A 14,529-nucleotide genomic window follows, 5' to 3' on the forward strand; every position below is an offset into this window, starting at 1 on the left:
GGACAAACAGAAAACAGAAACAACTTAAATAAGCAAAGCAATGGCACAACGAAGCATGCAAGCGACAACAACCAAAACTGGTTGTTGCACTTGAACCTCCTTGTCCGCCCGACGACGAGATGCCACGACGGCGAGGCAAAGATGCGATCACGCTGCGCGGCCGCAGAGCGTGCTGTGCGCGACCGCGAACGTAGCCACGCCAGGAAGTCTGCGCGAATAGGCAACGGGAGACGGACTCGCACGGCCCCAGAGCAGAACCTGCGGCGACTTCGCACGGCTTCTCACAACTCTTCGTTTCCTGCTGCACGGGCATTCCGCGAGGAGACCTCCCCCGACTCCGAAACAGGTTTCGGGCAAGGAGGCTGACCTCCCTTGCCGCCGCGGGTGGGACGGCCATCCAGGCGCGACGGGCCAGCCGTTGTCGGCCCCCCCACCACAACACACATCCCCACTCGCACGCACACACGTCACCCGTGGCCAGCGCAAAGCCTTTTTCGGATTGTTGGCCGTCCATACAGAGCTCGGTACCGCTGCGAAGAGCTCGTAAGTGATTGATAAGGACGTCTGCCCCAGGATCCAAGATGAGTGAGTGAAAACGTTCTTCAATAATCAGATTGCGCGATAGAAGTACGCGATGGCCTGCTGAAAGTGACTGCGTGTACTGTGCTTGTCAATGTCAAAGCTCCTTATCGTCCAAGCGTTTGTAGAGGCGACGTCACTATAGGTTCAACATAGGCGAATGGAACTTCCCTCCCTGATATGATTTCTAGATGGAAGCTGTGCTAAGCGTAGCTCACGAAATGATCAAGCGCCTTCAGTAGTGCGCTTCGTGTGTTCGTTCACGGGAGGACTGTGCCTTACGCATGGGATTACGATACCGTAACGTAGGCCTAAAGGCAGCCCCTTATTTCGAAGCAGATTCTGGACGAATGTTTGAATTGCATAGGCAAAACACCTATAAAATAAATGCAGAATTCGCCACTGAGTAGTGTATAGACATGCCTGAGCACACTGTGCTACGTGCGACGCTGGATGCCAGCACCTTGTGCAGCAGACGATACGTGAATGTATCTGTTCAATTAATACGTTAACTCTCCGCGAAGTGTGGCTTACTGTCAACTACAATGGATATTTTAAAAAAAGAAGAAGAGTGCACTTCCCAGGTGACATAGAATGAACCGTTCGGAATAGCTCAGCCGATACGTTGCGCTTGTAACGCCGCTCATTGCGCTAGATAAATATTCGACGTGGCCTTGACACAATTCGACGCTAAAGGCAAGAACAAAGCATGTAATTACGTGATGCTTCGGTCTCCTTTTGACTTGACCAGTATACTTGGAAACAGATGGACACAAAACTGGTTCAGGCGTGCTGCAATAAAGAAAAAACAACAACTAATCGCCCAGCGTTTACTCAATCGAGTCAATCCTCGCAGTATTCGCCGTTTGCGCGGCGGCTCTGGCTTTCTCATAACGACGCCGAAGTCGTAAGTTTGAATCCCGGTCGAGCTAACCTGCGGAAGCTACGTAAAGCTGTAACTTAAACGCATGTTACGGAACTTCAAAACCCATCCGGAACTTATACAGCGTTTCTCATATCTGGATAAATGGTTTGCAGATGTAAAATGTGATCGCCAGAGTTCTGTTAATGCGTTTGTCGTAGAAGTGTTGTCCATACTCAGCTTTCTCTTTTTGTCTTGTTTTTCTGCCTCAGATAAACTCCTGGTGATAGCCACCCTATCAATGGTGAGTACTCTACAGTGCTTCCTGGTGATATTAAGCAAAGTTCTCGGTCACTATTTCTTGCACTAATTGTCACTTGAAATCAAAACACGAATCAGTGATGTGGTCCGACTTCGTGGTAACTTGTCGGCCATCTGCCGGACGTTGAGAGCCGTACTGATGTCTATGACACAGATGCATGTCTCGTTATTGCGTTGTTGCCCGGTGGGTCCTTTTCCATTTTTGTTTATTGCGATGGCTAATAAAGAAGACGGTCAAGGCACGACCACGCCGTCGTCGTCGTGCTGTCCTGGCATAGACGGTTTATGTACGGCCCGCGCTTGGAGGCTTTCATTCTGCAGAGACACGCGGCGGGTTTGTTTGCAAAAACGACGTTCCTGAGCAGCTGTGCGCGTATCACACACCGGTACATAAACTGATCTGAACGGTCAAGAAGTCAGTACAGTCTTTTCACCGGGCGCCGGTACCGTCGGTCTCATCTGGTGCACCATACAGGCGGCGACGCCCGTAACGTCGCCGCCGGCGTTTATCATCGCGGCAGCATTGTGATAAGCCTGGTTACCTGTCAGGGCGCTGTTTCTGCTGAGCCATGTCGCTTCCTTGTATTGTTAGAGCACCGTTCGAGTAGCTCGAAAACAATGCCAAACCTTGCTATCACACTCAACGCTTCGCCTGCGGGCGAAACCGCCCATTTTTTGTATACGCGTATATACACCCTTTCTTTATCGCCTCCTATTTTTCACTGAAAATGTTCTCTTCGTCTTAATCTCTGCGCTACTTCTTGTTTTCTATGTACCTTTTTCTTTTTTCCTTCTTCTAGAGCTGGCAGGCGTTGTGTCCCCGCTGGTGGCAGTTGCCAGCTGGCTCCTTCTCTTCCGTCTCTCTGTGGTCGTTTTTACGTGTAGAAATATAATAACTATAATTCTGTTTTATGCTATGACGACTCTTCTGTGAAAGGCAAGCCACTAAATTTAAGCACAATATTGATTGATTGATTGATTGATTGATTGATTGATTGATTGATTGATTGATTGATTGATTGATATGCGGTGCTTAACATGGCGCGCGGGCCAGAAATGGCCAAAGAGATACGCAATGTCGAAGGTTGCTCTCATCGCCGCCTTGCGCAACCGACAAAAACCAGCCGGAGGAAGCTTTGCGGCCGCAGTTGGCTGTCGACCTGTAAAACAGCGATTCGTTGTTGAGAAACGTGATGGCGTGCCGCGGCCCGGTGGACTAATGCCAAGATCCGCGTGGGCAGAGCGCCCGGTCTCTTCACAGAGTATATGTGGGACCGTCACGAGAAAGGCAAAACGGATAACTGTTTTCTTAAAAAAAGTTTACGCAATAGAAGGCAGGAATAGGCTGCATCTAATGCACATCAGAATACTACAACGCCGATGATAAGGCTGAACATGCATCGTTTTTTTTTTTTTTAATTCCAGTCAGTTCAGCGATAGACCGGATACTTACTCTTCTTTATCGCTGCCTACACCGACTACTTTCGTTTCTTCTCCTTGGCGCGGGTCCAAACGCATTTTAAGCAAATATTCGCTCGATGATTCAACCTTGCAGCGTTTCGGGCAGAATGTTGTTCCACTAAGTGTTAAAAGCATGTTAATAAGTACACTGAGTGTTCCTCTGGAGTGGTGTATAGAGTTCCTTACGCGCGCGTAGTATATAGCGTCTACGTCGGACAGTCTGACCGGTGTGTAAATATTAGGCTACGCGAACATGCCAATTCCTTAAAGGGAGTGGGGTCGTCGCGTATTGCCAGCCACTGTCGTAACTGCGGCTGCGCGCCTTCTTTTGAGGATACCTAAATCATCATGAAACACCACGATCAGCGCACACGTGAAATTGCCGAGGCATATAACATAGTCAAGAACAAGACCATGTGTAGAAGTCAGCCGTCGGTTTCGCTGTCAAACGAAGAGATCACGTTCATTCATTGCTCGTCAATATCTCATTATTTTTTACACATAACTTTCATGCCACATGTGCTGCCAAAGAACGGATAGCGTCCAGCTCGCCCGCTTTTCAATCCGTCAGCATAAAGCGTGCAGCCAATTTTATGTGTGCTTCATCCGCTCGCGTATGATAATAAGCCGCGCATAACTGTTTTCACAATGTCTACGAACTACTTTAGGCTTAGATGTTAATCTAACGTGTAAATGCATGACATTGTTTTTTTTTTTTCGCTTTACGAAAAAACATTGTTCAGTGCATTGTCTCTTTTTATCCTATAAGCGCACCCCATTGAAAGCAATGTACCAATATATATGAGTTTACGTGTGGCGTTCTACGTCATAGTGTCCACGAGCGGGAATCTGGCAGCCGGAGGCTATAGCTGGTGTTGGGAACTCACACGCGATTAAATAAAGAGAGAGAACGGGGGTATCGACCTCTTGAATCTTGGCTACGCTGTCGCAAAGAATATAGGGTAAAAAACGTATTTTGTGAGTGCACACGGCAGCCTACAAATTCCTACGGTACTTATATTCTACTCGGATACTTGTTTCCCGACATTTGTAATGCGATCGTCTGTTATTAACATGCAAACCAATAGAACAGCGTCAAGCGATAACACAGGGCTACGTCTCTGCTTCGTCAAATTTTTACTCGATCCCCGAATGCCAGTACAAGTACACGTTAACGTTAGACACACGCTTAACTCTGCAGTTGAAGCGTCCGTAGTGAGCCGCACTTATCCCACTTTCTCTTCCCCTTACCCGCTTCCATAAAAAGGCTTCGAGCCACCATTTAAATACATTCCCTCTACATTCTTGGTACATATATTTAGGTGCCACAGTTGCCGTAGCTTACTTATTCGAAGCTAGCGGCATTTTCTCACCTGTTGAGCAGCCGTTGACGGACCAGCCCTGGAAACAGCCAGCAGCACGCGACCTTGCACTTTTAGTCCCTTGAAGAAGGCAACAAACTGACGATCCAGTGAACCAGACAGAGGCGGGTCTTGTTGCTGATATGGGAAAAGAACGAGAGAACAATTCAATGCGAAACTGGCGATGAATGTTTGCATGTTAACTGCAGCGCCCAAGGCCAACACCTCCTCGACATAACTGAAAGCCAGCTGATTGCTCCGACGGTGACGTCACCACCGTAGTCGGACGCTTCTCGCAGTTGGCGATATTCTGCGGCGGATTTCTTCTTTGAGCCACGAGTGATCGTACTCTTTTTGCTTGATGTTTCTTTTATTTTCTACGTACACAGTCACCGCGTCTCCTAGGTGCCGATGGAGAGACTACAGGCTAATGCTAGGTGTAAAATGAACAGGAGTAGCTCTAGCTAATCGCGGAAGCGTGTTCTTCCTAGAGAAACTGCGCTAACAGGCGCAAAAATTAGAAAAGGTTTAGTTACCGATGTCGGCCAACGATAATTTAAGGCAGGCTTTTTTATTTATTACTTAGGAAGAAATGACTCAAGGTCGTCTGAGAATAGGATGTCGGTAGGGTCTTGCGCCTGATGAACTTCTCAAAATGCCAAGCGCATTCTCGCGAAAACAGGAAATTATTGTCAGGCGTGTAATCACCATTTACGATGCAGTCACGGCCATTTATCTCAAAGCAACATAGCTTACGATACATAGCACGACATGAGTTAATTTGTTAGTGCAAATTATACGCTGCAGTGAAATAGCGAAAAGTGTGCCTTTGACGTCGTGGGGCACACGAACGTCTAATGAATGTCTGCAGCAGCTTAGGATACTTTTCTTTATTCGCCCCAATGAAAGCCTATAGCGTTCGTTGTTCTATAAGAAAAAAAAAACGTACATGCATTCAGCTAAACTGGATAAAACTACGCATGCTTTTCAAGCAGTAATCCATAATACCGCTTTCGACGCTCGACAAATAATGCATAGTTCTTGGCAGTGTCTTTTGGAACACTGCGCTCAGGCAGTGGCCAGAAAGATGGAGCAAAGAGAAATGCCGCTTTTCCGTTTTTCTTTTTTTAGAAACTTCCGAGAGAAACATTGTCGAAAAAAGCTGACGTGGGTGCGGCTGGCGGACAGCGGCACGATCTTTCCCTTTTTTTTTTGTTCTCATTGGTGCTTTACCTATCGAACAGTTGTTAGAAATAACCTCACCTACTTCTTTACAGCTCATCACTTCGTATCCTTTCCCCAATATTGCCCGTAACAACTTACGATGGCGGCTTTCTTCCTTCGGAAAGGAGAACAGGTTTAACTGCGGCTCGTTGGGATAGCTTAAGCGGAACCCTTGCATGGACAAATACTTAAATGGCATGACCAGTGGCCTCTCTCACGTTTCACAAATCAGCAGCGCAAGCACACTGTGATCGCAACATCTAAAGCACACGCCGAGGTTGCACTACATACCACGATCACAAAAAGGACGCGGTCCCAAGCCGGCGGCTCGTCGCCTATACTGCCGGCGGGCTGTACGAAAAGTGACGCGCGTGACGTCACGCGGTAAGCAAGGGGGCTTTTTTTTTTAATTTATATCCATATACTATTTTACGGAAGCATTTAGATGCCACCATCTTGTGCTGTTAACGCTGTTGTTTTGTCTTTAACGACGAAGTGTACTATCGGCGTCAAATGAAAGTTGAACAGCGGAGCGCGTGGCCCAAGTATAAGCGAATATATAGTGCGCGCCGTCCAGTCATCACCATTGACAGGCGCGCACATGCGATTTGGCCGCACTGCGCGATCCCCCTCTAGTGAGATAATTTTGCTTCTTTCCTGGTTCTTACATTTGAAAGGGAGGATATAAAAAATAAAAACGAAGCTAAAATATTGCAGTTTACAGCGAGTCTTGTCGCACAGATCGCCGAAGCCACAAGTGCTGTCAGCGCGAATAGCGGTGCGCGTGGTGCAGTTTGCACCGTCATCGCTCGCACCGCGCGGGCGAATCTACCTTGCGATGACGGTGCACGGTGCGGGCGATGACGGTGCAAACTGCACCACGCGCACCGCTATTCGCGCTGACAGCACTTGTGGCTTCGGCGATCTGTGCGACAAGACTCGCTGTAAACTGCAATATTTTAGCTTCGTTTTTATTTTTTATATCCTCCCTTTCAAATGTAAGAACCAGGAAAGAAGCAAAATTATCTCACTAGAGGGGGATCGCGCAGTGCGGCCAAATCGGATGTGCGCGCCTGTCAATGGTGATGACTGGACGGCGCGCACTATATCTTCGCTTATGCTTGGGCCACGCGCTCCGCTGTTCAACTTTCATTTGACGCCGATAGTACGTTACTATACACTCGATTCGAAAGCCCGAACATTTGTATAAATGCGTTCAGAGCTCATGACCATGTTACGTCACTTTACTTCTAATAAAACATAGAAATTGTTTGTGTATCAGCCCAAGATGGCGGCGCGCATGAAGCGACTATTAAATCGTCTATAGAAGGTGCTGCTAAAGCTTTGTTCACACTATGGGACCGACCGCTGGTTCATTCTGCAGACGAGCGCATGACGTGGATCAGCGCCGCCGAGTGACGCCCCGTGCAGGGAAGCCGCTGTCGAGCTGCTTGCGGCACGATTCGTTGCAGCTCAGCCACGTCACAATTGCCTGCGGACTGATTAAGCAATACGTTTAAAAGGCAGCCTATAGCGAGCGGAGGAGACACCTTCATGCTGTGATGTGGCGTCAGCAAATTCAGCGCTCATCTTAAATGTGTAAGACGTGTCCAGCTTCTGACATGACCGAGCGCTGGCGTGCTAGAACATTAGAGCGCATGCCTTATCGCAACGCGCTTGGACATGAACAGCGCTGAATTGGCTCAATGCATAGGATTAAAGCAAACGTCGATACAGGCGCGCATCTGTTGTCGCTCAAAATGGCGTGCCGTTTTGGTGGCCTCCCTACCGGACGTCGTCAGCACGCTTTAGTTGTGCACTTAAAATGGCCGTAGCTGTGTCTATGGCCGTAGCGCCTACTGTGCAGCGTTGGTTCCCCGCTGTTTAAGGAACGGGTGAACAAGGAATGAAAGCTCACCGAACGAACGAGCGAAATGCGAGTAACTCGTGCGGCATGTATGTTTACAGAGGAACAAAAGCTAAACCCACGATGAAGCAAGTGAAAGGAAAATTTTGCAATTCGCACGAACGCTTACGCAAAGCAACTGCACATACCCGCTACATGACGACAGCTGACGGCCATCTATATATACTTACAGTCATCCAGGTGTCTCCAGCAGCGCATGGGGCGCTACTGCACTAACCGTGTAAATCCACGCGCTGACCATAATTTTAATAGTTCTCTCTGGTTCTAGAGAACTTCCGTTTCGTAGCTACGGCCTCCGAGATCCGGCACCACGCGCCACCAGATCTCGGAGGCTTTGCTGTAGCTGATCAGGCCAGGCACCCCGCGTCACGTGACGCTCCCACTTGGATACGCAGGTGGCATGCGTGGCGCTGGGCGACATGATGCGCAAAAGCATCGTGTTCGACGCCAGCACGCCCAAGGTGTTCTACTGCCCGCAAGAGAAGCCGCGCGCCCTGGACAAGATGATCGTCAAGGCGAGGCCCGTCGAGAAGCTGTGCGAGTTCGAGGGCAAGGGCCTGCCCAAGGGCTACAAGTCCGACTGCTACAACGACGTCGACGAGTCCGAGTACGCATGCGCCGAGAAGCAGCGCATCCTGGTGAGCGTCCCTTTTATCGCTGCTTACAGCACGACCGAATCGAGGCAGTGCATCTTGCAGGAGCTATACGTCCCGTTTCTGGGTGTCACGTGCACTTGGCGACACGCGTATATAAGGCCGCCACGCGGAAGATGACAAGGCACTGAACAACGAAACCGTTTGTCCGGACGGAAGTTGTAGGGCACTGAATTGAAATACGACTGTATAGAGTTTAAACAAGTCGGCCACGGCATTAATTGCGAGCACGTTCGGTGTTCGCTGGGAAAAGAGAAAAAAAAAAAAGACCGGCTACTGATCAGACCCCGAAGACGTTATCGCGTTCCACAAGTGAGGTGGCGGAAATTCGAGAACTTGCTATACATGCACCTCACGCAGTCTAGAGACTCTTCCGAAACTAGCGATACCAAAAGAAAAAGGGGGAGGGGGATGAAGAGTACATCTTGCAGAAGCAGGAGCGAGATGACCGCGATAACGCGGCCGGAAGTAGAAATATAGCAGGCTGTTTACAAACAAGGGGCACCCGAAGGTTTCCGTCTAAATGCAGCTCGCTAAATTTGGCAGACGAGAGAGATGGAATGTCGCGGCAGTATGCCATTAGGAGACGCCTTATGGCAACTCTGGCGAAAAACTGAGCCAGCTTTTCTCAACTAATCTCGGCGTAATCTTCGCGTAAAGAACATACGAATTGGCACGTACCTGGGTCAAGGTGCGAGGCACATTGTTTTTTATTATTCTTTTAGCAAACCGGAAAGAATTTACTTCGGAATAGAAGCGCAACACTTTTCTGTTATTATTATTATTTTTTAATTTCTATAAAGTCTACTCCGAAAGAAATATTACAGGCGGTCTACTTGGGCCGCTGGCACACGCTCGACACACGAACCTGTAAGGTTCTTATAAGAGAAACTAGAATGTATATAGTTCGGCTATTTTCCAATAATAGTTAACATCAGAAACTAATTCCCAAGGTCAGCTGCAGGAGAAGATAAAACGATCCGTTTTGACTATGTCCGAAGTAATTCCTCCACCGTATATCTGGTCAACGAACTTCATGGCCTCAACTGCATGGGATCACGAAGGCAGGACTAAATTTCCAAATATAGACACTGACGTGAACAATTTAAGGAGGTAGTTTCAAATTCTGACTGCAGATAAACACGCGATGCTAGCGGGTTTAAACGTCCGCTTATTACCTTTTCTGACGCACGTTTTCTTTGGTGTCGCTCGCACCGTACGCGATATCGCTTCAGAAAATCAAAATAAACCAACTTTAGTACAAGCATGTACGTTTCGAAGACGTGGTGCGCATTTCAGCGCAAGTCATACGGTGACAAAGTTGCTACATGTTGTCGTTGTTATTGTTACCTGAACATATGACTAGCAACCTCTGAACCGGCGGTCCGCCTTATCTTCCGCAGCTGTCCTTGAAAATTTTGTCAAAGTCAGTTTAGTTTCACGAAATCGTGTTGCACAGTTGGATTTATTCGCCCTCGTCGTTGGACGATGCCAGTTGTGACTGTGTCCTGCCTCGTTCCTGTACCCTCTACACTGCTTTTTGCGCTATCATTTTCTAAAGCCTAAGGTTCGACGCAATTTTTTTTTTTTTTTGTAAGCATGACGCATCCACTGACCAAGTCATAGATGAGGATAACCTTGCGGAGGCCCGACATTTTCCTTCATCACTTGTGTTCTTTTTTTGTTTGTTTTTTATAACGCGCATTCACTAAAAATAACATGGACTGCTGCTACAACTACTACTCCATGAGGCGGTGAAGACGACGCCCATAAATACCATATACTAATGTACGCGCAAATAGACTGACTCACTTTTAAAAGATACTCATTTCATTTCACGTTATCTTGATTAAAATAATAATAATAACAATTGTTTCACCGCCCGATTCATGACTGATCCCCCAGAGGGGGTTGTGATATTTCGCTAAGGAATAAGTACAAAGCCGAACTGCAGAGCTTCTTGCGTACTGCTGACATACGCGAATTGTTAAATGTTATTCCAGCAGAAATCAGGCGTTCTAGGGCAATAATGTCTCACCTGTCCCAGTCTGTCACAATTAAGATGTCCTTCCGTTCCTTACACGAGACAGAATGAAGTACAAAATTGGAGTATAGTTGCGGGCTACGTCAAGTTTTGCTATTCGAAGGGCGCCATCTTCAACGTCTCACGTGGTTAAGGAGAACAAGTATCTCGAAACGTCTTAATCTGTGACATTGTCAGTAGCTGTAAGCCTACACTTTTTTTTTTTGCATAGGAGGGATAGGCGGATAAAAAATTTGTATCAAGGTGGGGTATCTTCCGCGTAGGACTGAGGCATCAGGGCGTCATGGGCTCCATCAGCAGGCACTCCGCGCGTCCGCTGGATCAATCGTCACTGCTCCTGCGGGTCCCAGCTGGTCAGCGCAGTCTTCCAGAGGGAAATTGAGGGTGAAGGCATTGGGGGTAGCCCTCGCGGTGCAAGCATTCCGATGTGCGGTGATATACCGTGGGCTTTGCTCCATAGAAGAGACACTATGAGAGACGTTGCGTGGAGGAACAGGCGAAGGGTCAAGAGACAGGGGAATGAATTACTCTGTAGTTGCCGCCACGCGACGGCTTCTTCTCGGTATAGGACGCATCTCTTGTTCTAGATGTGGCATCAGCCAGCTCAACATGAAGTCCGCAAAGCGTCAGCTTTCTCGGATGTCACGGGATGTCGTTAGATCGCGATTCTTATTCTCGTTCGCAGCTCCGGATCAACCCTCCCAACGAAACGGACACGACCACCACGGAGCCAGCGACTACGGCTAAGCCCTCCAAGAAGAGCAAGTCCTTCAAGGTCCCCAAGAACTGAGCGCCTTCAAAACCGGGTGGAACCGGCGAAACGCTTCAATGGCAGCTATTTTGAATATGTTGAGAGCGTTTTATGGACTGTTTTCAGCGCGGGAGACGCTGAAAATAACGAATTTGTTTTTATTTTTTTATTAATATACATTATGCTCACTGTGCTTGTTGACGAGCAATTCTCTTTTTCACAAAACGTTGAGGTGACGCTGTTGTGCAGACAACTTTCCGCAGACAGCTCAATCCGCAGACAGCTTTGAGAATCAATAATCATTGGCACTCGCCAGACCGGGTCACGGGGTTCTTACTAGGCCAAAATGTCAGCGCCCATCAAGTTCAGTAGGTAATGCAAAAACTTGCATAAGCCTAGTAGGTCGTTTCGCAGGGCTGGAAATAAACGCGCCTACAGGGAAGTGTGGGAACAAACAACGTTTATAATTTGCCGTCTAACTAAGGGGGCCCCAGTATACGGAAGTCTTCGGAAAACTGCGAGGGCTGCACATAATGGTTCTACACAAGGACGTCAGGACTTACCGTTCGAATCAGAGCAGTTCGGAATGAAATAGCAACTTCACAATAAAGAAAAAGCTTTTTGTAAACGTCTTTTGTCTCGTTTCTTTTTCGTATAACTTCAAGTACCTCACTCTTTTCTGCAAAGCTTACGATGAGAAGCGGCCTAAATGTACAAAAAAAAAAATGACAAACGATTCAACGCAATGTTGGAGTCTAAATAAGTCCAAGCTTCTTTGAGTTACGGAGGTGGCAGCGGCCGCGGATGACGCACCCACAGCCTCGTCGAATGTAGTAAACACGTAGCAATGAGGATGAAGAGAGAGAGGAAGATGTAGAATGAAACGCAATGAGATTATAATAATTAATTAGAACACCGAGCAGAGTACATCTCCTATTTTTTTCTCCTAAACCTTTTTTAAATTATTTTTCCCAAACTGCCCAGTTCTTCGCCGATCCCCCACGGTGGGTATACAGAGGATCATCATCACCATTAACCATTGTCGCGCCCTCAGAGGTAATAAAGAAAGCTTCAATTAAAAAAAAAGAAACGCGTAACCATGGTCACTTAAAGGCCATCCTTAAATGCGACCCGAAACAGTATAAATAGCCGGCCCGGCACCAGCGACATGAGGCAAGACCTCCTATAAGTATTGGGAGAGCACAACCACAACTCTGACGACGACAACCCGGAAGAGAGGACGACAGCTTGGCAAGTCGCTGACCGAATAGCGGATCCTGGGTGGGACGCACATTTTGATTACTTCAGCGTGTTTCAGCGAACCCTTTCAAACATTTTTAATCGACTGTGGCAGATGGCACAATTCTAATCTATGAGGCATTCTACTTGAAGAAGCGGACATTACTTGCAAGAAATTTGAAATGAATGTTCGACTAATTAACAAAAAATCTGTAATTAAGTTTTTTGCTAATTGTCTTATTACGCACATTACAATTTGTAAATTCTAGCGGGTGAGCTGCAAGGCATATCCACTTGAAAAGGGTTGCATGATGACGCCATTTACGAGATATGCACCGTCAAACATGCGGTAAATATGCACTGTCATTCCACACACCTTTTTAACAAAACTTCGTTTTATGCGTTGAAGCATAAAAGTAACCGGAATGATGATGATGAATCAACATTTATTGGGCCCGAATTTAATCATTGGTGCACGCAGGCACCAGGCGGGGTGGTTCTCTAGTTACGGGACCCATATAATCCCAGCAGCTCCTGGCCCCCGTCCGTCAGTACGAGCTGAGAGTGAGAGTGAGAGTAGAGCGGGGCTGTATAACAAGGTCTCCCGAACGCCCATGCATTTCTCCGCAAAGTTCGGGAATCAACATCTCGAAACTGGCGCCACCTCGATAATTCGTTCCAAGTGGATCCACCTCGCGATCTTTCCGGCTAGAACTTGTAAATTACAATGTGTTACATGGTGATCAGTTAAAAACATAATTAGTAAATGTTTAATTAGTCGTTTATGCATTTGCCTATTTTGTACAGGTAATTTCCACGCCCTCGAGCAGACCAGCTCATGGAATAGAATTGCGCTATATACACCCGGTATACGCCCGGTATATACGCCCGGTATATACAAAAACAATTGCGCTGTTGGTTTTAACGATAATACGGTCTTTCTCGATAGTGGTAGTGGTGGCGACAATAAGAACTGATAGTATGTATCCGAGTCTACCCCTCCGGCGAATCGTCCAGGTGAGCTACTGCTATCGTAGAGCGAGCGACCATTGTTCTACACGCAGCGATGTCGCAGCAATTACTCGCTCTGCACAAAAGAAAGAAAAACGTGACCATCACCTAGTGTTTTAAACTTCCCTCCTGCCATCTTTCGTCCACGCGATCACAAGAACAATACCATCACTAATTTTCTTTTATGCTCGTCCTTTACCGCCGTCCCATACCTTGCAGAAGAGCATGCAGGGGAACATTAACGGCCAGCTAGGCCTTGTGCTTTTCGTTAAACGGATGAGCACGGGGTTCGCATGATCGATTTCGTGCCATGGCGGCTGCGCACCGATGCAGAGCAAGATGCAGGAACGCTCATGCAACGGGTGCGCGTTAAAAAATCACAGGCGGTAAGCGTTTCCCAATGCCTTCCGCTACAGCTCCTCTCGCGTAGCCCGCACGTTGCCTTGAGAAGCTATTTGAAACCCATTAAGGATCCCCATATCTGCGTTGTCTTTGGGAACAGTGGCTCGTGTCCTTTGTAGGTCAAGACAATGGCGACGTGCCCTCCCTCGAAACCACTTTTGTTCGTCTTACCAGAACGTCTTGTTTAAAAAAAGATTTACTTGTCCGGTGCACGTGTGGTTATAAGAAAAATGCAGAGCCCTATACCGAAGTGCAATGTTCATCCTGTGCGCCGCATTCAATGATTTGTATTTCTTACTCGCTGTGGCGGTGTCGTGACTTGGGCATTGCGCTGCTAAGCCAGCGGACGCGGGATCGAATCCCGGCCACGCAGGCGGGGCGAAATTTTCGATATGGGGCGAAATGCAAGAACGCCCATGTACCGTGCATTCATGGGCGCACGTTAAAGAACCCCAGGTGGTCCAAGGTAATGCGAAGTCCCCACTACGGCGCGCCTCATAATCGCATCTTCACGGCCTGCGCATGTGCGGTTATAAGGAAAATGCAGGGTCATTAAATTCTATCGCATCCAATGACTCGTATTTTCTTATGTAACTCGAGTGGAACAGTTCTCACGCTTCATGTGCAACGACACAAGTTAATGCTAACTTGCTTCATTGCACTACGATTACCTAGGCCACCTACGTGACGAACA

General features: G+C 47.7%; 1 protein-coding gene across 1 annotated transcript; it reads left to right on the top strand.

Annotated features, from left to right (window-relative positions):
* The first annotated feature begins 400 nt into the window (after positions 1 to 400).
* Positions 401 to 11,815, top strand: LOC135911087 (uncharacterized). The gene is made up of 4 exons (XM_065443183.2): positions 401 to 585; positions 1,714 to 1,745; positions 8,131 to 8,373; positions 11,118 to 11,815. Exons 1-4 carry the CDS (start codon positions 582 to 584, stop codon positions 11,220 to 11,222), a joined length of 384 nt encoding a protein of 127 aa, XP_065299255.1. The 5' UTR covers positions 401 to 581; the 3' UTR covers positions 11,223 to 11,815.
* The last annotated feature ends 2,714 nt before the right edge of the window (positions 11,816 to 14,529 follow it).

Source organism: Dermacentor albipictus, chromosome 9 (assembly GCF_038994185.2).
Source record: "Dermacentor albipictus isolate Rhodes 1998 colony chromosome 9, USDA_Dalb.pri_finalv2, whole genome shotgun sequence".
NCBI classification, from domain to species: domain Eukaryota; kingdom Metazoa; phylum Arthropoda; class Arachnida; order Ixodida; family Ixodidae; genus Dermacentor; species Dermacentor albipictus.

Coding starts and splice junctions, on each gene's coding strand:
- LOC135911087 (XM_065443183.2), top strand. Junction 1,746..8,130: donor TGATAGCCACCCTATCAATG/GTGAGTACTCTA, acceptor TTGGATACGCAG/GTGGCATGCGTGGCGCTGGG. Junction 8,374..11,117: donor CCGAGAAGCAGCGCATCCTG/GTGAGCGTCCCT, acceptor TCTCGTTCGCAG/CTCCGGATCAACCCTCCCAA.